General features: G+C 47.6%; 1 protein-coding gene across 1 annotated transcript; it reads right to left on the bottom strand.

Moving 5' to 3' along the window:
- Positions 1 to 730: 730 nt before the first annotated feature.
- On the bottom strand, positions 731 to 27,243 carry slc6a17 (solute carrier family 6 member 17). The gene is made up of 12 exons (XM_066703129.1): positions 26,919 to 27,243; positions 16,816 to 17,342; positions 14,666 to 14,823; positions 12,212 to 12,338; positions 10,399 to 10,580; positions 9,000 to 9,110; positions 7,877 to 8,118; positions 7,420 to 7,612; positions 6,914 to 7,106; positions 6,468 to 6,627; positions 5,658 to 5,820; positions 731 to 5,302 (listed from the first exon to the last, which is right to left on the bottom strand). The coding sequence occupies exons 2-12, from the start codon at positions 17,105 to 17,107 to the stop codon at positions 4,931 to 4,933; spliced, it is 2,193 nt and encodes a 730-aa protein (XP_066559226.1). The 5' UTR covers positions 17,108 to 17,342; positions 26,919 to 27,243; the 3' UTR covers positions 731 to 4,930.

Genomic DNA, 27,243 nt, shown 5'->3' with positions numbered 1-27,243 from the left:
CGAAACAGCCATCGTCCCGCATGAGTCCAGTCTGCACCTCCAGTCAAGCCCCCACGACAAAATCAAAAAGCGTCTGAGGAATCTTATTGATTCTGATCATTTTATTTCTTTATTTTATGGTCAGAGATTCCGAAGGCTATTTGTACAGTTTCATACAAAAACTAAAGACACGTCTCTGGGGAAAATGGCCAAAATACTACAGTATTTTCTTTCCCTCAGGATAAGGTTTCATTTTATTTGTATCACTGAGCTGAATCACACAGACTGCCACACTGATACACTGAGCTGCGATGTTCCTAAACTTCACTGGAAAAGCACACTGTCAGCACCTTACCTGAAGCAGTACCAGAGCCCAGTCGTACTGCGGGGCCGTACTGGGTAACCCTGGTGTTCTGGTACCAGCGCTGCAGAGCATGTGTGGCTTTTCCTTTGTTTGAGTGTGTCCTAGCAGGGAGCTGCACTGGGAAGAGCTACAGGAAGTGTCTGAACAAGAGACCCACCGCCACTGTCACGCAATCACAAAGACAAGCAGGTAAGATCAGAAGCACGAAGCACGAGAGGAGAGAACAAACACGGCTCCCACCCCCCCACCAGACATAAACAGACAGCCCCCTGCCCCACCCTGCACCCCGTGGCCAAAGAGAAGGGTACACTGGCTACAAAAATTATAAATATCTCCAAATATACAATGATATATATATATATATATACAGCACAGAAGATGAGAGAGTCACTTATAGATAGTCTTCATTGTTCATTTGACAGAATGTACACCCACATATACAGTTTAAATATACAATAATTAGAAATATAGGCATTGATTTAGTCACTAAGTTACCATGGCTTCTAGCATCACAATAAAAAAATAATTAAATTAGTGAGTATATAAATAAATAAATACACACATACATACATAAATAGACAATCATTTAAAAATAACAGAACTTACGATTTTTTTATTATTATTATTACTATCATTGGGCAGGATCTAACTAGGAGGGCAGAGGTCCTGGTGTTTGTAGTGAGTGATTATTGGATCGATTGTTGGATCGATCGGTTTGATTAGAAACAGCTGGACTGGACTGTGCTCCACTGTGCTGTAGTGGACTGTCCTGCGCTGTACTGACCTGTGCTGGGCCATGTTGTGCAATAAACTGCCACTCTTGTGCTTATCTGTTACTTGGCGCTCTCTGCAGCCTCGCGTTCTGGATCTCTTTGCTTCTCTAGATTAGTTTGCCAGGGTTGACTGTTACAGACGGACACATAGTCGCATCCTCCATCTCACGCCAGTTAACTCACCCGAAGAAGCACTTTGTAGCATGAGCAAGTGTCCCAGAAACACACTGACATGTGGGACCACTAACGAAGAAGTACAGCTTAACACGATATCTACGACACTGAACACATCAGTCAGGGAGTAACCTGGAGTCAGATAGAGGGTGTCTGTCGGTTTGTGGGTCTGTGTGTGTGTGTGTGTGAGAGAGAGAGTGAGATTGAGAGAGTTGTGCCATGGTGTCGGCTTTAACACCAGCAGCTCTGCCCCTAGTAAAGTGCACAGACTGGTTATGCCTAACCATTGACAAAAACAAGACAATGCTGTAAGCTTCTACACCAGTGCGACTGATTAAAACAGCGGGCTACCGGAGACTCGAGGAGGAGTCCAGACACCCTCACAAGACTGTGCTTCATAACAACTGTGCTCTGTGTCACCTGAGCAGATCAACATGGGTCGGGGTGTGCAGAACATCAAACACTGTCATCTGTGTCCTTTTTGTGGTTTTCCCCCAATGCTTTTTGAATAGCTTGTAGTGTCACCTGGTGGCTGAACTCCTGTCCTGTTAATTTCTGTTCTCAAGTTTTTGTTTGTTTGTTAAAATTATTTACGGAGTTGCCATCCAATAAGATTTTTCACTTTACCAAGCGAACAATTTCCTTCTGAATTCATATCCCTTTGAAACATTCTTGTATTACATTAAAGTGTAACAGCACTTCATTGTGAATGAGCACAAATCTGACAGTGTCACCAAAGACATTTAGACATGTCTATTTACCGCTTTAAAAATGAATACAAATTAATTGGCTCGGTTGCATTTGCATTTCTGTCACTAGTCATTTTACTAATAGACTTGGTTTGGTTTAATTTCCCTTTTCTCATCTCTACAATTTATATAATTTCTTCATATTATTATTTTTTATGGTCATTTGGAGTCACTCAGAAATACATTGAATCGTAATATCTCACGAGCACCATTTCATCTAAAAAAGAAAGACATAAAAGTTTGCTAGAAGGTAAACAAACGAAGAACACTCTGCCGGTGCTCTGAGGAATATATTCAACTCACAAGCAGCCAGATCATCAGATCTCCTCACTGTGCAGTATACGGCTTGCTCTGTGTTTCCTGAACATACACATTTCAACAAGGGGCAGCATGACTGGTGGATATGCGTAATTTAAACCTGGCCTGGTGCTTTGAAAGGAAATCGACCTGGACCACACGGCACAGCAGCGCAGTGTGTGCATCTCACCGTGTCACCTCTGGCCATCTCTGCACACCCCCTACAGGGTTCCTAAAACACCCCAGCAAACACCTGCAGCTGACCGGACCCCACAGAGTTTATAACCAGCCTGTGTCTAAGCACCGTGCCTGAGGTGACCCCCTCAGACAGGTTCGCTCTTAATACTGAAATACCTATTACTCAAAGGCCCCTCTCCATGCTCAAGGGGAGTCTCAGATCAGACAGCATGGCTGACCTCCTCCTTGTGACTGCCAGGAACGTCCTAGTGAGTTTGTCAGAGGCAGTTTTTTTCTATTTTATTAAATTAATTAATAAATAAATTATTTATTAATTCTTTAATTGTATGCTGGGTATTTTTTATGTCACAGGAGGTGCACTTAAGAGGCTGTTGGTAAACTCTTGGGGTTTTTCTCCCTTCAATGTTTTCTGAATACCAGCTGCTATCCCAGCATGCAGTTGGGCAGGGCTGCGACTCGCAGAGGCTCCGTGAATGGAGCCGTCTTTCTTGTGCTTCATGCAGAACTGTGTTTTTCCTGTCTGAGGGTTTCCGTGGGACAGAAAGCACAGGCGCTACACTACCTAACAAATTATCATGTCTCCTGTTGTCACGTTGCCATTGCAGAGTGTCTATATGGCACCTGTTGCTTGTGCAGTTTCAACACAATTTTCTTTTCCTTATATATAATTTTACGTAAAATGGGAGAGATATGTCCTCAGTCCTGTTTCTCCCATACTTACATATATGCATTGTTACAGTATATAAGTCCTACACAACACAAAACTACATTACTGTTCTAACACACCTGGAAATATAGTAGGTGACCAACAGCTGACAGTCAAAAAACTTTAAATAAATAACACAATTAATGATGAATGTACGATATTAAGCTGATGCTCGTGGAGCGGTCTCCTGCAGAGTCAGGGTCTCTTGTTTTTCCGGTCAATTCATTTATTGCACAAAATTCATAAAATAAAGTGCTCTCAATGGTCCCTGGGAAGAGGCTTGGCTCCGTGCTGTGTTAAAATGGACACCAAGTTTTCCAAGGAATGCCCCCCCAGCAGGGATGACATCAATCTGAATGAACTGCAAAACAGCCAGTGCTCCAAAACTGCTTTTTTCACCAGGAAATGAATACCAGTGACCACTCATCTCTGTACTGTTGAATTAAATCACTGGGTCACCACAACTATCTCGTGCCACCCAGTTTGTATTTTGCTGCATTTGCAATAGTGTCAGGAGAAAACCCACACAGCTGCCCACAGTGAGCGCCGGCAGACAGGACTGGGACACACACTGACATGATTCGTATTGTATAGGATATGTTATCAGCTCAATTGCAGGGTATGTTCTTTTTTTGCTTTCAATTTCCAAAAGAGATGAATGCAGGAAATTATAGTGGAATCTTGTAGCCAGGGATGACATCGATCATTCTGGGTTCATTTCCTCCTCAAAGACAGCGTTTTGAATTGTTTTGTTTTGTGTTTCTCAGCTATTCAGGGCGATAAGGCAACTTAATGAGGTTTTGCCAAAACACAAATAAATAAATAAAACAACAAAACCAGCTGTGTTGTTGAGACACCTACTACACCACATTCTACCTACCTACGCTACAATAATACAGCTTTATTTTTGAGGGAGGTGGGGGGCGGAGTCATAGGTCTTTCAATCTTCTGCCTCCAATCCTTTCTTTTCTGGTGGCATCCTTACCACCCTGACAAGAGTGATGCTGCCCTCTCTGCACACCACAGTGCGGCTGAGCTGATAGCTAACCTTTCTGTACACAGGAGCTGACACCTGAGGAAGGAGGCGGCTGTGGGGGGGGGGGAGTGTCATGGGTCAAACCTGGATTGAAGATCAAACTGCACAAGAGACTGACGGGCCTTCGGTCTCTCTCAGCCGCGGGGCGCACCAGTCCCCGGGTCTCAGCTTTCTCGTTTGGAAATAATAAGACGATAACCATTTAAAACTGCTGCAACTGGAATTGTGTATGTTTGTTTTGACCGCATGTGAAGTGTCTCCCGCTTGACTGAGAGCTTAAGAACAGAAGGATCATGACCAGGAAGGACAGGATTTGCCAACCTTACTACTTCTGCTCAGACAGGTATGTATTCAAGAGTTTAGTCAGAGGGAGAGTGAGAGAGAGAGAAAAGAGTGTGAGAGAGAATGAAACAGAGAATGAGAGAGATAGAGAAGGAAAGAGAGAGAGAGAGAAACCTGGCTGCAGCTAGGACTGGCTTTTCAAAGATGTGCCCCCTTGGTCTCTTCTGCAGGATGCGGATCCAGGGGACGGGAAACGTTCCTGCACTGGCCAAGGTGCAGAGTTCCCTGTGTGAGGGGGAGGCCGGCCCATGTGGGAGGGGGAGGGAGAGGACGGGAGGAGGGGAGGATGGGATGGGGTGTGTGGGGGAGGGATCATAGCTCGGACTCAGGCGTGGTGGCCATCAGGTAGCCCGTACCATAGCGACTGTTGGGGGCAGCATTGGTGGTCTCCAGGGGGGAGGTGCTGCCGGGGCCGAGGTAGGAGCGGTGTGTGGGCATGGGGGAGGGCGCCTCGCTGGGGTTCTTGCTGAGGATGAAGCGCGTCTCGTCGTTGTCCTCCAGGTTGGACATGTCCTTCATCATGCAGCCCTTCTTGTAGGAGACGGAGAGCTTGTTGGAGCCGTCCGACACTAGGTGGAACTGCCGCCCGATGAAGACGATGGGCAGCGGCAGCATGGCCACCACGATCAGGGCAAAGCACATGGCCAGGGCCCAGGGGGGGTAACTCTGGAAACGCTCACTCGCCTGCAGAGAGAAGGAGTGAGGGGGGAGGGGGAGAGCAAGAGAGGGAGTGAGGGAGGGAGAGAGCAAGAGAGGGAGTGAGGGAGGGAGAGAGCAAGAGAGGGAGTGATGGACGGAGAAGGGGAGAGGGAGAGGGAGGAAGATAAAGTAGGAGAGGGGGAAGGAGAGTGACGTGAGCTTACAGTCTTTAATTAATTAATAAATTAATTAAAAGGTGAAGAGAACCTGATGTCACCTACACGCATATCTTGGACATTAAACAATTCCACCACTTCATGGATGAAATTACTTAGATGGGAAACTGGAGGAATGGCTTCAGGGGGGGCGGAGGAGAGGGTGGTGGACAGAGTGCACTCACCAGCTCCTGGACCCAGGCGTTGTACCCCGGTGGGCTGATGGCCATCTCGATGATGGTGGCCACGATGAGGACAGAGAGGCATAGCGGGGACACGTACTTCCACATGTAGAAGTAGAAGTAGTAGGGGCGGAAGCCCAGCATGTCTGTCAGGTCCTGCATGAACCTGTAGGAGAAGGCAGCCGTCACACAACACACATGAGAACCTGGGGTCGGTTGCACAAAAGGTCTTATATGCTTTTAAGACTATTTTTTAGGTCTTACATAGACTTACATTTAAACCCAAAACAAATAGGCCTGTTGCACAAAACAAAATAAAATCCGTTTGATCTGAAATTTAAGTCATTTGTTAAGCCTACCCTACACCAGGCTTAAATGGCAAAAAGGCAAAAAAATCTCTTGCTATAGAAACTGACATGAAACCAGCATGGCAGCACATATGCCAGGTAATTTTGAATTATTAAATTAAGGGTATTTCATCGAGAGAGGATATTTAAGGACAGGAAAAAGCCTTCTCATATACATAATTCAGAAATAACACAAGAGAATGCAAATGCTGGGCCCAATGATCCTCAAAGCAGCTCGGAGTGGTCCTAGTGAGACCAGGAGTCTCTGAACGTGAGGGCAAGGGTCTCTACCTCACACCCTCACTGCCCGTACAGCTCAGACACATTTGACTGTGGCCCACCTCCCCTGTGGTCCCTACGCACAACACTCCTAGCAGGCACATAGGCGAGCAATGCATCTGAAGGGGTTTTGAGATGCATCGCTGTTCTCTCCAGGGGTTCCTGTTTTGGTTTTCACCATGCCTACCTCTTGGTGCCATAGATCCAGGCCACGGAGATGTTCTCCAGGATCACCACGATGGTCAGCGGCAGGCCGGCGGAGTAGTCATCAAACATGGTAACAAAATAGTTCCCCGAATGCTGGACAAAGAGCAGCCCCATGAGGAAGGCCACAATGCAGCAGCACACTGGTTGAGAGAGAGGTGGGGGACAGGGTCAGAGCAAGTGCTGGGGTTTCTGCCCTTTCTAAGCAGTTCCTGATCCACAGTAATTAATTTGCCAAATGGCTGTGAGGTGGATTCAGTCTTGACCCGGCTGAAGAAACCGGGTCTAGCTAGTGGGCTTCCTCAAGGAGAACAGCAAACGGTGTCGCTCTCCTGGGCTCCACTACCTGAGAGGCTTTTGGCACCAAGGTGCGGCCCAGCGCCCAGAGGGTGCCCAGAGGGTGGCCCCGCTTGCCACCGGTCTGCTCACCTGTGAAGATCTCCTTGCGCACTTTGAAGGTGTCCACGATGGGCGTGGTGATGCCCTCCATGGTGCCGATCATGCTGCCCAGGCCCAGGTTGATGAGCATGAAGAAGAACATGACAGACCAGAAGGGGGAGGCAGGGAAGTGGGTCATGGCCTCCGTGAATGCGATGAAGGCCAGTCCAGTGCCCTGCACTGCCTGCACAGGGACAAGGGACACAGAGTGAGAAAGACACATAGGGACACATACAGAGACACAGAGAGGATCAGGCAAGAGGTGATGTGCTGGTAGTGAGATTAACAGCGTACAATGATTTTATCAGCTGTGAGAAATATGTAATAAACACGCCACAAAACAGAACTGCATGCTGGACTGACACGCCCTCGTTTTCCCTTCCAATGGAATAAAAGGGGGTCCCACCATTGCACTCAGAAATGCATGAGCTCTAGCTATCAAGGGGGGCAGGTGAAGGACAGAGACTGAGGAACGACAGGCGGACACGCGGACTGACCTTGTTCAGCTCATCCTCCAGCTGGCAGGCGTCCAGGCCCAGCTCTGCAAAGTTATCCTCCCGCACTGTCTTGATCACGCCGTACATCTCGGCGTAGTCAGAGGTGGTCAGGTGGGAGAAGTTGACGTGTGGGGGGATGAGGTCATGGCTCAGCACGTTGGAGTTCAGATAGCCCAGGATCTTCTCCGCATTCCTGCAGACAGGGAAGCCAGAGAGGGTGTCCGACTCAGTGACAGGATGGGACAGAGACAAGCAGAGAGATGCAAGAGACTCAGACTCAGGGAGAGACAGGGAGGCACAGATAAAGAGAAAATGACAGAGACTGAGGCATTGAAAGAGGCATGGATCTGTCTACTGAAGTTCTGGGTTTGTTATCTCAGGGCTGGGTGCTGTAGTTCTGGAACTTTCTCTCCACGCAGCGGAGCCCTGCACAGTCTCGGAGGGGGGGGGTACTCACTCGACAACGCACTTCTCATTCATGATGTTGGCCTTGAACCCCAGCACAGCAAAGACCACCAGCGTGGCCAGCACAGAGGTGATGAAGTTGATGATGGACACCAGGGTGGCATCGAAGTGGCAATTGTTGTCCTGCTTGTTGTAGCTAGAGAAGGCGATCACCCCCCCAAAGCCCAGTCCCAGGGCAAAGAACACCTGCGTGGCCGCCTCTCGCCACACCTGGGGCTCCAGCATCTTCTCCAGCTAAGCGCAGGGAGAGAGGGAGAGGGAGAGAGAGGGAGGAAGAGGTGGGTCATGCACCTGATCACAAAGCGCAGCGCACTGGGACCCGGCACTGTTACAGAGAGCATGAGAAAGTGTGAGTTTATCCGTGTCATAGGCTGTAAACAATATTGTGTGATATTGCACTACCAGCTAATTAACCTTTCATTCTGAACTCTTCACTGCTTTATGTCATGTATAAGATTTTCCCCTGCGTATCCCAGATCTCTGATCTCTGAGAGCTATGTGTGTGTATAACTACTAACAGTTGTTGAGAGCGATGCAGTTCAGAGGGGGCTTAGCGTGAGTTTCGCCTTCCCTGCGGTCATTGTGACTCACTGCATTGGGCAGAAGGAGTCAGTGCCTGGAAAACCCTATCTTGATCTCCCCCAGGGCTCCGGTTATGTCTCGAGAGAGTTTCCTATGAGTCACAGTGTTATGCGATTCTTCCTTCCATCAATGCCATTAAGAATGAACAGACAGGATATGCCTGTGAACTAGACGTCTCTGAAAAGATTTAATCACTACAAATTCATAGCAGCCGTGGACTTATATCGCAAGACATCTGTGTAATTAGCACTTAAAAAAAAGAAGTACAATCTAGCGAGGATGCATTGTTATGACTTGGCACGATCCTGGCATCAGCTGGGAGGGTTTGGTGTGCGTCACACACAAGCAGCCACTGGAGGGAGACAGCAGGCGTGTTTTGCTCTCATGCTATTAGAGCCAGCAGTCGGTGTCATAAATCAACTTCCCCACAGAAAGCTGGAGGGCAGGGAGCCAAACACTTGGTCACATTCTCAATTATAATGTGTTCCTCTGTATGTATCGGAGGGTCCAGCCCCACGCCGCTGCGGCCTCACCTTGGGGGTGAACATGTGAGCGATGCCGTCTATGGCCCCGCGCAGCAGCAGCCCTCGCACCAGGAAGCAGATCAGGACCACATAGGGGAACAGGGAGCTGAAGTACATCACCTGGGAGAGAAAGAGAGAGGAAACACAATGCAGCATCAAGCCCCGGCTCAACGCAACCCCCTACTGCACGGTCCACCAGCACAGTGTCACCATCACCAACACATCTCCCCCAGCTTTACAGCCAATCTTAAAAGCAGGTTCCTTATTTATCTATCACTTGTATTTTATTATAATTGTTTAACACATCACAGTACCAGCATTTTGGTTTGTTTTCTTGAAAAAGAAGTGCCAAGCTTCACAGAATCCGAGACGTCCCGGGATCAACCTGAGGGCGAACTGACTGGTTCGCCAGAGAACGGGGCGAGAAAAGTATCTCCTTTCAGCTGCGAAGCAATCTCTGAAATGTCATAAATGTCAGCACTTCATCCCAACCCCCTCTGCTCCCCTCCCACAGAATCATGTGTGGAACCGTTGCCACAGGGGACAACCGGTACAAATCCCTCAGTAAATTGGGCCCACATGCCAGCAGAGCAGCCGCCGCCTCCCCTCACTGCTGCCGTGGGGGGTAAAAAACAAACATCATGTCCCGATGACAGGCGTCTGGACTCGCCCCAATGTTTGCGGCTTCCAGGTCTGCTCCGCGCCGCTCTGAGGGCCTGTGCCACTAAACACAACTTCACCTCAGTTTCCCCTTCCGTTTCTCTGCCAATGTACCCTGAGGTCATGAGAGTCACATAAAGCACCTGGGCACACTGGAGCCTGGCATTAGCTATGAGTAGAAGCTGCTCTAAGTACCTTGAAATTGCTGAGCTTTTCTTGATACCCCTCACCCAGGGCAGCCGGTACCAAACCACTTTTGTCTCTCTTCTTGCCAAAAGTAAGCACTCGTACAGCTCTCTTTCATTTCAGATGTCACGCGAGATCGTGTTCCAGTCGTTGCTTCAAGCCATAAAAGCAAACAACAAAAAACCACAGCACAGCAGTGTTCTTCAAACCCAGGGCCTTGAGGGACACAGTGCTTCTGGTTTTCATTCCATTCTGAGCTCTTCATAAATGAATGAGCTGAATAAAGAGTTTGTTTTTAATTAATGAATCAATTGGTAAATTTGTTAGTTAATTGGCTTGAGATCAAATTCCCTGATTGAACCCCATCAGTCTTGCCCTAATGCAGGTGGCGATCGAATGAGACGTACAGAGACTCTGCTGGTCTGTGAAACCTCAAGGCACAAATCTGCACACACTGGAGCACTTAGGGCCAAACTGCGGTGCTGTGGAATACAGAACAAAGCCAAGCACCACAGATGGAGTGAGGGATCCAGGCAGTCCGGCTCGGCCCAGCCCTGCTCACCTTGCCCGAGGACTGGATGCCCTTGATGACCGCCAGGCACACGATGCACCAGGCGGCCAGCAGGGAGAGCGTCATCTTCCAGTTCAGGCCACCACTGTCCGAGATGGAGCTGGAGATGTTCAGGGTCTCGCGGTACCAGAAGTAGGTGGTGGCCGAGCTCTTCTCACACTCCGGCTCCACAACTGGGGAGGCAGAAAAGGAGGGAGGGAGGGAGAAAACACAGATGAAGTCAGGAATAGCCTAACAGCCATATTATCCATATTCATAGCCATATCAGTATCTGTATTTAAATAAGATTTGGAAGTTTCCTTCAAAAAAGGAAAATCTGCAAGTTGAAAATTTGTCAAAGCAAATGTTAATTAGTGAGGGACATGGAGGGACGTAAGGTTTAGTGCTTACTTGAGGTTCTTAACAGGGCTTTATATTGAGTAATTCAGATCTATTTTGCAATTACATGAAGATCTGTTATAAAAATGTGATCATGTTTTGGCTGGAGTTTGGCTTAGAGCCCCAGTAAACTCAGGCTTTCATTAAGGTTGGGGGGGTGTTTCTGCTGAGTCCACTGAGTGTGGATTTTTAGGGACCTAGTTTTTAACTCTGGGGTTGGCTGGGGTTCAGACTGTTGTTTAATGTCTGTTTCTTTGCTCTGTTTTGGCTGTATCTGTAATATGAATTGTCCTGGACTTTGCATATCAACCTTGATTGGATTTGGTCTTGAACGGACCCATCCCCACTCACACCTGCGTCTCCGAACGCTGCGCAAAACTGATACCGTGTAAACTGATACCAGCATCAACAAGAGGGTAAAAGCTGATTGTAGTCAACAACAAACAGCGCTACACAGCTCCAGATACCACAACATTTCCTGTTCTCTCCGTCTTCCCTGACTCACAATCGCCAGCGCTTCAGCACACATCTGTTTCTGTGTAAGATCCACTTGCCATCCAGGATTAAACAGAGCCGAGGCTGAACCCAGTCTAAGCAGGATATTTAAAATATCGACCTTCATTCAGCTCAGACTGCACCCATGAAGGCCCTTCAGTCTGTCAGTCAGGGTGTCCAACCTGGGTCCCGAAGAGCCACACAGATTTTTGGTATATTTCAACCTCGCTCTCATTCCTGGCTGGACTTGTCACTGGGGGTCTCCACGATGAGGGTTGGAAACCCCTGCTGTAAATTTAGACTATGGAGATGTGTGGTCCAAGGAGGCATTTCCGTGTGCCTGTACATGCTGGCCCGGCAGAGAGGGTTGCATGTGGCCGGCGGACAGGCGGAGAGACACGACACATGGAAATGCATTGCAAGGCAAACACACAGCCTTTGAAACGAATCCTGCAAGGAGATTTAGTTCAGTTGTGTTTTTATTTGGATATGCCGTTGGGAGAGACTGTTTGTTCACTCGCCAGGTCTGATGCTCATGCAATGCAAAGCACCAGTTTTCTGGGACTGGGAATACAGGTCAGTTACAATAATCAGTCACGCAAGTCATATGTCTGGTGAACATGGTCTTCCTGTGGTTCTCACCGTTGTTTTACAGTGGTCTCCTGAAGGGTCAGCGAGCCTCCACTGTGCCCCAACACACCGGACCCTCGAGATACCCTGATGAACCGAGGGCTTTTATGATCTTTACTCTCCCCCAGATTCCCTGGGTCCAGTGCAGTAAAGCGCAGTGATGCTGAACCCACAGGAAAGCACTGTTAAACTGTGGTAAAACTACAGCATTCAAAGTGCAAAACCATTCTCAGGGTGACCTTAAAGAGGGGGCCCAGGCTAGGGGGCGTCTGGTCTGATCGGACCCAGACAGTTCACTCACTGGCATGGGAGCCGTTCCTCTTCAGCGGGCACTCACTCCAGGGCAGCGGGTACTGGAAGGACTGGAAGAAGTAGAAGATGCTCCAGCCAATGATGACGTTGTAGTAAAGGCCCACGAAGCCGCACACCTGGGGACACAGAGGGCGAAGGGACAGGACAGGCCCTGTTTACTCTCTGTCAGGCGGTTTAAGCTCAACGTGTCGGCCAACACCTAACACTGGAGTGATAAACATCATTAAAAGAGTGAAGCAGAGAATCCTGTCTTTTATATTTTTCCGTTGTTGCTTTGTTATGTTATCCTATCTGTTGTAGTATTTTTCCCCAGGTTGGGCACAAACCGAGTTGCTGCCTCGCAGCCCAGACGAGGAGCTCAATTAATTATTGACACGCATTCTTTAACCGATTCCTTTTAAGAGGTATTTATAGCTCCTCGGGTCCCTGGTGCCGCGTCCATTTAGTTTCCACTTGGGCTCCTTCTACTGGCAGTGAGACCCTCTCCCACTCACTGTGCCACTCGCCCAATCCTCATAGCTTCTCCTGACCCCATTTCATTTAATTTAATTTCAACCTTTTTTAGATTGAGATCGATTTATATTATTATTATTATTATTATTATTATTATTATTATTATTATTATTAATAATATTATTATTAATATTATTAATATTCATGTTGTAAAGGGGAGGCCGTGCCAAGCAACAGATTTAAACCCAGTTTAAACCAGCCTGTGTAATCAGGTCACAGTTTCTAACCTGTTTGTGTTTTTGGTTCTGGTTCAAACCGGAGGGTTGACTCTCTGACTCTCTGACCGGGAGGATCTGCAACGTCCTACGCTGTTTTTCTGTGACCGCGGGCTGCGGGTCGGGGGGCCTGGTCTGCATGCGCTTGTCAGGACAGGGACAGGGTGAGTGCCAGCTGTCTCCACCGTCTTGGGCTGCGTCCAGGTTTCCACAGACTGTGCTGTGCCTTGTGTTTATTGCCCAGAATATAGATCCGGCTAAGTGGACTGCATATTAATGTGCCCTTGGAATTGAAAGGATGTGTGTTGTTTGTTTGTGTGTTTTGTTTTAGAGGCTGCTCTTCAGGGAACCCATGTTGAATGCGCAGTTTCTTTAACGGACGCATCCTGCAGAGTTGGGGTACACTGCTGGGAGGAAGGACGCCCCAGTATCTGAACATCTCAGCACAGTGCCTCTGCAGGTCCTCAGTTGGCTGCCTTAGGCCTTGTGACTTCAGATTGCTTTAATAATTCACACAGGGTCTTCGACAGAGAAGAAGTACTATTTATAATTGTATGTATTTACTTATTTATTCGTGCAAAATAACAGGCATTATCTTCAAACGCTCTCTTTTTTTGCACAGCACGTATCTGCCACGTGCACTACTTCTATAACCATGCGATCAGATCGACGCCTGACTTCACATCACTACAAAGTCCTGCTGCTGTGCCATGAGATAACCGGTCGACGTTCGAATAAAGAAATGTCCAACCGCTGCTCTGCAGTTCGTTCACCTCCGTCTATTTTCTCCTTCAGCACAATCCCAATTCTGAGACAAAGCTTGGCTTCTCTGCGAAACTAAGTGGAAACTGTTCCTACACTTCAGACGCGCACAGAGCCCCATGCATTTGTACTGTTTCATATTTTCTGGAAATATTGCAGAAACGTATCGGTTTATAAGTGCTCAAAAGACATGTAATCAGCTGTAGGGAATCAGAGCCATTAACTGTAACCAACTCCTCGAATGTTTCACATTACAAATGAAGAAACAAACCAAACCGACAGGGGGGGAGGCTAATACGAGAGACACATTAGCCAAGCATTCTCCACCGCGCTGCTCCGAACCGCACGTATTTTGGAAAAAAGGAGAAACAAATTCCTCATGTTGCAAAAATATAAGAAGAGACTTTTAAGCCACCCGGCCCTCGAGGGGTCTGAATTAAATCTGCATCTTGAAAGATTCATGTGGCCAGCTTAACAACTTCATTGTGTCGCTGGGGGAAGATGACTGGTGGCGATCTCTGTGCTGCAATTGTGTTATATTGTCGTGGTCGACATCGGGGACTCAGACTCGCCTGGCAGTGCTTTGTTCACCGCTTCCATATTTCTTGGGTTTCACTTCAAGCGAGTTGCTCGAGTTCTCATCCAGTGTGAGATGCCTGTTGCTGTTGTTTGTTGGTCTGTTTGTTTTTCGGTATTTCTGTTGGCTCCACGAATTAACTATTTTAGAAACAGTTGCTTCTAGAAAGACTACTCTGAGATCTGTGCTGCTGTATTTGCTTTTGTGTTGTGTGGTGTTCTCTTCTATTCTTTTCAATTGCATTTCTGTGCTATTCAGTCTTATCTGTCCTGTCCGGTCCCATCAACCCCTCACCCACTCCCCTATTCACTTCTTCACCCACTTCCCGCCTCACCCACTCATCCCACACCACCTCACCCCCCTCCCCCTCGCTCACTATTAAGCTGGAGAAGCCAATGCCGCCGAGCCGCGGACACACGTAGTTCCAGACGCCGATGCTCCCGCGGCGGATGCGCTGCCCCACTGCCAGCTCCAGGAAGAACAGCGGGATCCCGATGATGATGAGGAGGATGAAATAGGGGACCAGATAGGCACCTGGAGAGAGAGAGACAGAGAGGAGGAGAGAGAGAAAGCGGGACAGGTTGACTCAGGCTGGGTTCCTACAGAGAGAGAGAGATCTTCGATGCTCCGCCTCATCCCACTGCCATCTTATACTGTTTCCTCTACTCATAACCCTTTTCTTCTCACTATCTTCTCTTGACTTGTACACAGCTGGAGGGTGTGAAGACATTCACACAGCCCATACTGCTCAACGACTCACTTAGTCACATCTCATTTACTTTATACAGTATATTATATATTTTTTTAATTATTATTATTATTAACTTCAGAGTGCTACACTGTGTTGTTATTTCAAGGACACGGACACTTGTTGGAAGAGCCATTCAATTTCAAAACATTTCAAAACAAGATTTTTGCTTGAGTGTTTCTGAGCTTCACTTTTTTATTTCTCCAACTTGTCTAGTCCTGTCAGAGGAAAAAGAAAACACAAAGCAAGATGGGAAAGGCAGCCGACACGGGCAGTCGCTGTGGCCTCCTGCACTCGTTGAAGAACTCCTGCTCTGTCATCAGCGATCAGTGGTCAACAGGAGCCCCCAGGAAAGGGGCTGAAGAGGAAAGGGACGTTTGAGTGGCAGCTCAGCAGGACCTATCACAGGCAACAGCTACTGCAACAGCTAGCGTTTCTGCTAGGAGCTGTCAGTGCACATAGAGGCCTCCACCCCCAGGCCCTGTCACCAGCAGCCTTGTCACAGCCAGAGAGTCCTGCAGAGGGGTCAGAGGTCAGGCAGTGTGCCGCCTGCCAATGGGCATTCTCCTCATGCCGACTGAGGGAGGTCTGAGCCCGACTGCTGTGCCTCTGCCCTCGGGCCTTTCCATTCCAGAGAGCAGGTCTCCTTCGTGTTCGGCTGCCCGGACAAATCTGCATCACTATGTGTGTGTGTGGCGGGGGGGGGTGGAGTTGGATACAGGTAAGGCTATATACTGGTCTTTCTCAGCTTCTAGTGTCAGTGACTGTGAGGCATTGCTGCTAGATGTTACATGAAAAGGGATGCAACAGTGCAGGTTTCGTATATGTGTGTCCGGCTGTGGAGCAGTGTCGTCGGTCTTGAAACTGCAAGATTGTGTCCGGAAATGTGAATCGCAGAAGGACACAGAATTGGAGAAATCTGAGAATATGCAGCTCCAATTTATCTCCCAGCCTCTCATCAGGAACTCCTGCTCCTGTAGCCACCCCCACTCTAGTCTGCTGTGAGAGCAGACCAGGGCAGCGGTGGCCTCTGTCCAGAGACGAGTCCCGCAGACAGGGAGGGGAGATAAGCGCCGAGAATAGATCCGCCATTAATCTGCTGCTAATTGCCTGACAAGGGACAAATTACCAGGTTATGGATGGGCTTTTGCTGCTGGAGATGGTAAGCAGTAGCCGACAGCCAGGCAGCATGCATTCCGTGGGTAAGAGTAAGAGCAGGAAGCTGAGCGGTCATCGACAAAGCCACCAGAGCTGAAATGGTGCCACAGAGAAATCCAGAGGGATGAATGCAAAAATATGGAACTGAGCTCAGCCCGCGTCTGTGTGGATTCGCTGCAGCGCTGCCCAGGTCCTGGTGCTCAGCCTCCGGGGGCCCCATTAATGCACATGCCTGTATTGTCTGACCCTCAAGCAGTTGCTAAAGCAGGTGTTTTGGGGGAGGACGGTACATTCAGGTTGGTGCTTGGTTCAAATGTCTCTCTAACCACCTTGCTGGTGGTGTTTAGGGATACAATATGGCAGGAGTTTGGGTTGGGCTGGGGACTGGGTCACCTTCACCACTGACTGTAGGTTTCCATCCCTGTTAAAGCTGGGCTTCTGCGGGCCTCACGGAGATGGGAGAAGTAGCGAATCTGGGGTTCTGGCTAAAACTGGGGTGGTAAATTTAACCCCAATCCCAGCTCCGACAGCCTGTCCCAAACACACTCACTGCAATGTGCATCCAATCCTAATTGCCCGTGCCAAGCGCCCACCCCCAGAGACCTCCCCACGCAACTCACCGCCGCCGTTCTTCTGGCACAGGTAGGGGAAGCGCCACACGTTGCCCAGGCCCACAGAGAAGCCCACCTGTGCCAGGATGTACTGCAGCTTGCTGTTCCAGGCGGGCCGCGCCGCCTCCCCCGACTCCAGCACATCGTCCGTGGGCTTGCCCTTGGGTGGGGCAGCGCTGCCCACGTTCAGCACGCTGCTCTTGTAATCCAGTGGCTCCTCGTGCGCCAGCAGGTCGGCCACGGACTCGGTGACGTGCTCATTGCTGTGCTCGCGCTGCGTCACTTTGCTGTTCTTAGGCATTTGGGGCGGCTTAAGACGACCAGATCCTCATAAATAGGTGGGTGTGGACGTTCACCACAGGGGGGGAGGAGGGGAGGGAGCTGGGGAGGCTGGGGGTCAACTTTGGACACTGAAACCCTGGAGCTTCTCTGTCTTGTCACGGGGCAGGGGGGCTGTAGTTGCCTGGCTGGACGAACAGACCGGTCTTCTGATGCGTCAAGTCTTTTTTTGCTGTTCACTGTCGTCTGCCGCTCTGCTGGAAAAAAGGAAACGAACAAACAAGACATGGAGGAAACGCTGCAGAGTATTTTTGACAGACATTAATATGAAGGAAGTACGATAAGAATGAGAGATTGCCAAATAATCATACACATGCACCAAACAGAGCAAGAAAGAGAGAGGGAGAGGGACAGGGACAGGGTGAGAGAGAGAACAAAAGAGTGGGGGGAGAGAGATACAGAGAGAGAGCGAGAGAGAGAGAGTGTGTACCACCAGAAAGATGCCATCTGCTCCTGCCTCAGCCATGATTCTCAGCCTAGGGTCAATTTACCAACCCACAGAGTCCCCGAACCCAGGACCAGTCCAGCACAGTCAGGGCACAACAAGCTCAACCATGCAGGTCACAAGAAACCGGGTCACGAGAAAAAAGTCTAGGATTTCTGATGCCCTGCTGTAGAATTCGTGGGGGGGGGGGTAGGGGGACTTCTGGAAAGATCTAGTTTAATCAACCATTTCATCCAACTTGAACTTGATCTAAAGCCTGTCTGCCTACAGAAACCACAGGCAGCAGGGTCAAAATATAGAAAGATAAATGAATCCGGTGTCTAGCGATCCACCCACCCACATTAATTGAATATATAAACAGTAGCTACTCATTAAAATGAAACACAATACAATACAAACCAGCATAAGTTCATTTTATAGCCTCCCAAAGCAATCTAAACTTTCTAAAGATGAGCAAAAAACATTGCCGTATCGACAGACAAATGTGAGAGTGTAGATGTTACAGAAGTACAAAATATTGTCTATACCACTATCGGTCCTGACAGGAATTAGCGTCTGTGTTCATCCATTTCTGGAAAGAAGACGAGCGATTCCTTTGGAAGTAGATCGTGTGATCACCCTGATTGTTGGATTGAACAATGATATGGATCACAGAACAAGTTGGTAAGTCACTCTCCATTTTAATTTGTATATTTAGTGATTAGTTAGTGATCCTTAGTGTATGATGTACAGACAGGTGACAAATGAAAGGAAAAACCAGCATAAAGTGTCTCAGTGAGGTGTTGGGCACCATGAGCCCCAGAACAGCTTCAATGCTCTTGGAACAGATTCTACGAGTCTCTGGACTCTAATAGAGGGATGAACACCATTCTTCCAAAAGATATTCCCTCATTTGGGGTTTTGATGAAGGTGGTGGAGAGCGCTAGTCCAAAATCTCCCATATGTGTTCAATCTGGTGACTGTGAAGGCCATAGCATATGATTCACATAATTTTCATACTCATCACACCATTCAGTGACCCTCGGGCCCTGTGGATGGGGGCATTGTCATCCTGGAAGAGACTGTTCCCATCAGGAGAGAAATGTGTCACCATAGGACAGTGGTTTTCAAACCGGTCCTGGAGTACCCCCTGCCCTGCTGGTTTTTGTTCCAACTAATTGCTTAATTGATTCCTTAATTGACCTAACAAAGCAATATACCATTCAATTAATTCAAGTAATTAAGACCTAGGTTGGAACAAAAACCAGCAGGGCAGGGGGTACTCCAGGACCGGTTTGAAAACCCATGCCATAGGATAAAGGTGATCACTCAGAATAACTGTCATGATTTGCAGGGACCCTTTCCTCTAAAGGGACAAGTGGACCCAAACCATCCCAGGAAAATGTCCCCCACAACATAACAGAGCCTCCGGACCCCCTCACTGTAGGGGTCCAACAGTCAGGCCTGTCCCGTTTTCTTGGTGTCCCACACATGCACTCGCCCACTTGTCGAGAATATGGTGAAGGATGACTCATCTGACCACATCACTTTTTTCCACATCTCTGTAGACCAGTGCCTATGGTGCTCCAATAATGACCCCTCTATCAAAGTCACTTAGATCCTTTCCTCTTGCCATCTTGATCCAAAATCGAGGTCAACTGGGCCTCCTCAGCATTTGTATGCATGCCACAGCGCATGATAGGATGCTAATTGCTTAATTGTATCATGCAGTACACCTGTTTGGAGGTATCTGCATTCATTATGTTCCTCCACTCATTTATTCAGGTTTGTCCTTTAATTTGTCACCCGTCTGTAGATGGTAGATGGTGTATAATTTTCAAAGTCTGAGATCGATAACTCAGACTATATAACTAGTCATATAATTTTAAAAAGCAGACGACAAACAAGTCTTTTTGTTTTGTTGACTTTAAGTTAAAGACTTTGGGGTTGACTTTATTTAACTAATATCACAGCATTTCATAAAACATTTTCTATCAGAATATAGAAAAATAACATGATTGTTAAATTATACAAAAATCATAGCGGCACTTTTTTCTACCACTGTAAACACTGCACCAGGACACACCAGAACAGACTCTGTCCCCTTGTGCACCCTGTATGGGCAGCCATGTTGAGATTAACTCTTCATTTCCCCCCATATAATAAATAAAAAAACATTCCTCTGAACAATCACTGGGGGAGACCTTTCACTGTTTTATATATTTGATTTATTCATCTGTTTATGTGTTGAGGAAACACAGGTGTCTGGGAGTTCTTCAGTATTCAAAATGTCACTGGAAGCTGTGTGAGACTTTGGGACAGAGAACAGTGAAGGTCAGCTGAAGGATTATACAGGAGTATACAGTGATTCTCCTGTGATGCCTCAGGCAGGTACCTCTCCTCCTCCTCTCCCACCAAGACACAGACACACAGACCATCCTCCGAGCACCACACTCACACCACTACAGCAGCCGCTACGCCAGGGAGTTAAAATTGGCCTGTTGGAGCCTCTGTGTAACACGTTCACCATCCTGCGCTTTTCATTTACTGATGCATTTGTTTATTTTCCGCTCAGTGGGAATCAAGCCGGTACAGTGTCCGGGGGGAAGCAGTGGGACAGTACGCCCCAGGGACCCCTGCCACAGAGGCCCCAACACGACCAGGACACAAGGATCACAGGCCAGCCACGCTGCCAGGTAAGGCATCGCACAGGTGTGTGTGGCACCCAATCCAACACAGCTGTGTGTAAGCTCTGTGTAACCTTCCATCAGCTGTGTGTAACCTTCTCTCGCCTGTGTGTAAGCTCTGCGTAACCTTCCATCAGCTGTATGTAACCTTCTCTCACCTGTGTGTAACCTCTGTGTAACTTTCCTTCAGCTGTGTGTAACCTTTTCACCTGTGTGTAACCTCTGTGTAATCCTCCATCAGCTATGTGTAACCTTCTCTAAACTGTGTGTAACCTGTGTGTAACCTTTTCTCAGCTGTGTGTAACCTGTTTAACCTTCTCGCCTGTGTGTATCCTTTGTGTAACCTTCTCTCTGCGGTGGCCAGTGTTCCAGGACCTCTCTCCCACACATACAGAACATGGTGTATGTCACTGTACTTTGATATCTCTTTCTTTCTTTCTCTTTTAATCACTCAATCGATGATAAATGAAAGCATCCTCCGGTGCTCTTTCTCCTCTCGCGGGCGGCAGGTCCAGTGGGAAGGGGAGAGCCACTCGGGTGCCTGTCTGTCTTCTGAAGGAAATGCTCCAGTTTATCCGCCCATGCCGCTAGGCAACGCTGCATGGCACACCTCGCTCTTCCTTGCTGATCTGCACACTCCTCCTGCGCCGCTCCCCCTCCCCGCTCTGCTCTCACACAGCCGGGGCCCGGATTGTGATGAGTCACAGTTAATTCACACCGTCTCCGGCAAGTGAGAGGACAGGCGGAGAGATGTCTCATCCTCTGTGGTGGTGAGGCTGACAGTTAAATCACCCTTTCTATCTATCTGTCTGTCTTTCTTTTAATTTCTTTCTTTCCTTTTTTATCTATCCACAAACAGCAGTGTTCACAATGTTCAGCTAGACTCCCACGGTGTCCACTGGTGATGCGATAAACATTCCTCCCATTTCAGAGAGAGTCAGGGAGCAGTGGGCTCAGTAACTAAGCAGGCATGTTCACTATTTATTCAGGCAGCACACGTATGAGCACGGAAAGACAAGGAGAAGACAAAAGGAGAAGCCACACTGGCGTGCTGACCTGCTGCTCAGCCGAAACAGCTTGATTCGGAGACAACCTTGTTTTATAACCTTCAAAATCCTTCTTCAAGATGCAGCTGCTGCTGCTGAAGCAAAAGCTCATCTGTTCGTGGGAAGGGGGTAAAAGAGAGGGCAGATGTATATCCTAGCGTTTACCACTTCCTCCAGGTCTGCAGCGACGGTGCCGGGCTCAGAGTGGGCTGGTGATCGGACACGACGGCACCTGTTCGTCACAGGGGTCCCCAGCAGACAGAGACATGGTGGCAGTGCCTGCAGCCTCTGTCATCCCTCCTCTATTTATCTATCGCTTTTCACAATACTGGAGCTGTTTGCATGTGAAGATGCATCAGTAAAATGTGCATCGATCTATCTAATTCTTCCACAGAAACATAAAAGGGTTTTTAGTTGTTTTTTTTGGATTCGATTGAATCACATTTAATTTCCCCATCAACCCAAAATGGACCCTTGTGAACAGACCAAGCAGCTGGTCTCTGGAGTCCAGCATTGAAGTTTGCAATTGACTCGAGAAAACAGTGTTTTCGCAGACAGACGCTGGGGTAGCCCCCGGTGCACAACAGTCCTTCAGGAACAGTAATGAGGATTGCCGAGCAGCACAGGAGCTCAGACTCAGACACTAGGGTCACTGAGTAGAGACGTGGTCAGGTGCGGAAACAGGTAGGCTATGAAAGCCAAACCCGCAAGACACAGTTTATGTATGTAGTATAGCAAAACAGATCAACATCCTGAGACTGCGTCCCTTCAGCCTGTCTCTCCATAAACGGATTTTTATGAACAATGGGTCACTTGCCTTTGACTCAATACAATATAGTGCTGCTCGTACAGTCGTTTACACACCTGCACTTCCTGTGAGTTATAGGCCGGAGTATTTATTGCTGCAATATTTCACTGGACTGGGCAAAAGCCACAGAACACCCAAGCACACCTGTTGCAGGAACTGATGCAGTTCATCTTTAGCCAGGGTCAAAAAGCATTGCATTTTTAATTACCATTATTATTTGCATTCCTGTTTGGTGGCACACAGAACAAATGCACAGACACAGCCTGCAAGACGCACAACCTGCTTACACTGCTGTGGACACGTGCGCCCTCGCCAGTCTAGGATTAAGCATGTCGATTTCCTCCTGTTGGTTCTGGCTTTGAAACCGTGTATTCAGTTTTCTGTCCCTTTGAGGCTTCTGTATAAAGTATTCCGTTACATAAGCATTCCACATGTTCTAACAGGATCATGTTTTATATATATACACTCACCTAAAGGATTATTAGGAACACCATACAAATACTGTGTTTGACCCCCTTTCGCCTTCAGAACTGCCTTAATTCTACGTGGCATTGATTCAACAAGGTGCTGAAAGCATTCTTTAGAAATGTTGACCCATATTGATAGGATAGCATCTTACAGTTGATGGAGATTTGTGGGATGCACATCCAGGGCACGAAGCTCCCGTTCCACCACATCCCAAAGATGCTCTATTGGGTTGAGATCTGGTGACTGTGGGGGCCAGTTTAGTACAGTGAACTCATTGTCATGTTCAAGAAACCAATTTAAAATGATTCGACCTTTGTGACATGGTGCATTATCCTGCTGGAAGTAGCCATCAGAGGATGGGTACATGGTGGTCATAAAGGGATGGACATGGTCAGAAACAATGCTCAGGTAGGCCGTGGCATTTAAACGATGCCCAATTGGCACTAAGGGGCCTAAAGTGTGCCAAGAAAACATCCCCCACACCATTACACCACCACCACCAGCCTGCACAGTGGTAACAAGGCATGATGGATCCATGTTCTCATTCTGTTTACGCCAAATTCTGACTCTACCATCTGAATGTCTCAACAGAAATCGAGACTCATCAGACCAGGCAACATTTTTCCAGTCTTCAACTGTCCAATTTTGGTGAGCTTGTGCAAATTGTAGCCTCTTTTTCCTATTTGTAGTGGAGATGAGTGGTACCCGGTGGGGTCTTCTGCTGTTGTAGCCCATCCGCCTCAAGGTTGTACGTGTTGTGGCTTCACAAATGCTTTGCTGCATACCTCGGTTGTAACGAGTGGTTATTTCAGTCAAAGTTGCTCTTCTATCAGCTTGAATCAGTCGGCGCATTCTCCTCTGACCTCTAGCATCAACAAGGCATTTTCGCCCACAGGACTGCCGCATACTGGATGTTTTTCCCTTTTCACACCATTCTTTGTAAACCCTAGAAATGGTTGTGCGTGAAAATCCCAGTAACTGAGCAGATTGTGAAATACTCAGACCGGCCCGTCTGGCACCAACAACCATGCCACGCTCAAAATTGCTTAAATCACCTTTCTTTCCCATTCAGACATTCAGTTTGGAGTTCAGGAGATTGTCTTGACCAGGACCACACCCCTAAATGCATTGAAGCAACTGCCATGTGATTGGTTGGTTAGATAATTGCATTAATGAGAAATTGAACAGGTGTTCCTAATAATCCTTTAGGTGAGTGTACTGTATATATATATATATATATATTGATAGAGAGATATATACATACATATATAATTCCACATTCTCAGCTTTGATGTCTTTGTAAATCTCTCTTTTAAGATTTTTTTTAACATAATAAGGTTTGCTGCAGCCTGTGTGTTTTCCAGTGATTGCAGACTGTTCGACTGACACACAGGGAGAGGTGCATACTGATTAAAATGACATTTACATCTATTTTACTTTTTAAGCACTTTAAATGAAAGACAGCAAAGGTTAGGCGATCACTTGTTCCCTGTGTCACTCCATGTGGTTATCTTTATGGGGGGATGACTGAAGCAGGAACTGTTTGACCTCCACTACTGGGTCACACTGGCAACGCGTGATTTAAAATAATGTATTTGAATAAATGTTACCGATTCGCATTAACGATTGTATTGGTAATGATACCCAGAAACCCAGGCAGAGAGGATGGTCAGTGGAAAGGGTTGTGTCAGGTGTGGTGGGAATTAAATAGACGCACAGGAGAGATGTGACCTCAGCATGTTGAGATATCTGTGACATCAGGGCAAGCTGCTGATGTAAAGAGTGCAGATATGAGAACAACCGAGCGTCGGTTTTTGGAAACATCATCAAAAGGTAAAAAATAACAAAATAACCAACGAAGCAACATGGTGGCTTTGAGCTGTGCTGTAATTTCTAAATACAATGACTATAACTTTGTCTGTGGTGATGACGCCAGAAATTCCCCACAGAAGACCTAACCAAGTTCATATTAATTACGTTATTTATACCATACCGGAGGAATTGATATTACCCTGCTAACACATAACGTTGCCACGTGTTAGAAAGTTTACAAACGAGAGGAGTCCATTCGACCCACTGTGCAGCTGGGCTTCAAGGCATTCAAGACAGAAAACAGGAGACACTTCTTCACACAGAGAGGCGTCACAATCTGAACAAACTCCCCAGCGATGTGGCTGAAGAGACAATTTGGGAACATTCAAAAACAGACTGGATAGGATCCTTGATCACTTAGATATTAATGGACACCAAACGAGCACGATGGGGCGAATGGGCTCCTCTCGATTGGACACTCTCGTGTTCTATGTTCTTAATAAGTTAATAACAAAAAGAACATGCTTGAAATCTTGGAAAATTAATGAAATGGAGAATCACGTGTAATCTGTTTGATAAAATGACACCAATAAGCCAGGAACACCTGGGCCAGGGCAAGAGCAACACGAACAGCTGAATAACAATTCAGACGCCAGGAGTGACGCGCCGGCGCAAATTGCAGCTCAATTACCGCCACCACTGTGGGCGGAGCTACGGAGAGTCGGAGGTGCGGAGTGAAACTCAAACGGCGTGTCGAAACGTCGTGTAGGCGGTGTGTTGCAGAAGGTTTTAACAAGATTACACTTCACACACGGCTTGCTTAAAGGACTTTCATTTGTAATGCAATCGTCCTTACTAAGCTGCTAACCTAATTAAACTCACCACTTTCTTTCTGAACTGTAACGTGTTGGCTAATTAATGTGTAGTTCAAAAGGCTGAACGCCTTGGGGTTAATATTTTTTTCCCCAGCCTTGAGCTAGTCTGCACCAGATTATTATTATTATTATTATTATTATTATTATTATTCCATATCCATGTCGTTTTACAGGTTATACACGCAATTCAATACAAAATTAACAATTTCTCAAAAGACGTTCACCATACGGGAAGGCGCTACATCGCATGATGGAATAAACCGCAGTGAGCTCAACGAGGTCATACTTTAAAGGCATCACAGATTCCCAATTGCTAAACATGTGAGTGTGTTGTGTTGTATTGTATTTTTCCCATGGTAATGAATGTCATCAGCAGTCTACAGGTTTGATGAAGCTGCTGTAGTTCCCACATCTCAGTTGTTTGCGTGTCGTTATATTTGCCGAGGTGCTGAATTTCTCCAGGCCCGCAGGCAGAAAGCGCGGATTGGACTCCAGACTGGGGCAGAGGCGATTCTAGGGTATGTGGGGGCCCAAGGCAAAATAATTCCTGTCGGTGATGGGGGTGGGGTACGGCGGAGATTTATCCCGTGAGAGCTGAGGGGGGCGGTGTTTTTCCAATTTGGTCCCCCCCCAGGCCGGTGCCCCAGGCAATTGTCTGGGATGCCTACCCCCTTGCAACGCCCCTGGACAGGTGGCGGCAATAGAGGCACATGTTTGGGACAGGCGACTGTACAGACCGACTAAAGCCGACGGGATCAAATCATGCTGTATTACTATAGTGTAGCGACACCCCTGCGCTTTAACTGTCCGCAATTCTGCGAGTGGCGACAAGGAGCACCTCCTTCTGCCCCCCCGGCGAGTCTCATACTCGGCTGATCACCACGTTGGGCACATTTTTGCTACCCAACAATTACCACTCGCCTCTATCCTTGACCTACACCAGAGAAAACTTATATAATGTTAATAATAATAATAATAATAATAATAATAATAATAATAATAATAATAATAGCGATAATAATTATATTAATAAGAACAATAAGCTGCGCTGAGAATTGATTTCAAGGTCAAATTCCCCTGCAACCCAATAACACATTAATATTGCAACGAAGGCGCACAACGTGGACAGAAACCCTTTGTTACGCAGTGAACGCTACGGGGCAGGGATGCAGTCTTAATATACGTCCTGTTGACATTTGTGTTCGACTTCACAGCACAGTCCGCACACGCACACATTGTTTCAGCATCTCTCTGAACGGGACCGATTCCTCCACATCAGTGCTGCCCGCACGTACTGCCAGCGAGGGAACCCACAATACACGGCATTTGTGGCGGCTTGAGAACCGCCGTACCGAGGCACCGAGTTGTGCCCCTCACATTTCATAAAAATAACCAAGAGCCAGTAAAACAAGACTCCTGCCAAGGTGAGTGTGGTCTTTGTTACCAAGCAACCGGTACAGGATGCCGAGCATTAATATCCACCACTAAACTGACACCCTCTCGTCTTTACAGCTGTGGTGTACGACATACAACAACGCAACATAGTAATAATAGACGAGAAAGATCATGCAACATGCACAACGCATAGACGACGTTAAACAAAACACAACGACGGGAGAAGCTGTGAAGGTGCATTGCTTTGTCTCGGCTTACCTTATATCCGCCGTCCGGAGAATGAAAACCCCCCAACGGTGTGTTTGTATCTCTACGAATAAGACCACGACCCCAGAGAAACAGCAGCGACCCGCCAAACGCGCACACCAGCCTGGTACCCAGCCTCCAGTCCGCGCACTGGGATGCGAGCATCACATGCCGCCTGGCAGGAATTGACATGCAGCGGGGCGAGCGTAGACTGTGACGCAGGAGCCTGGCGGATCACACTGCTGGGTTATTAATAGCTAATAATAGCGCGACTTATCCCAACTATTCGCTTTATATTCGTGTGTTTGTTTTTATAACACGGAAAACACGTTTCTTG

Source organism: Amia ocellicauda, chromosome 5 (assembly GCF_036373705.1).
Source record: "Amia ocellicauda isolate fAmiCal2 chromosome 5, fAmiCal2.hap1, whole genome shotgun sequence".
Classification (NCBI taxonomy): Eukaryota; Metazoa; Chordata; class Actinopteri; order Amiiformes; family Amiidae; genus Amia; species Amia ocellicauda.
Note: the sequence above shows the minus strand (reverse complement) of the source record. Positions and strands in the feature narration are given on the sequence as shown.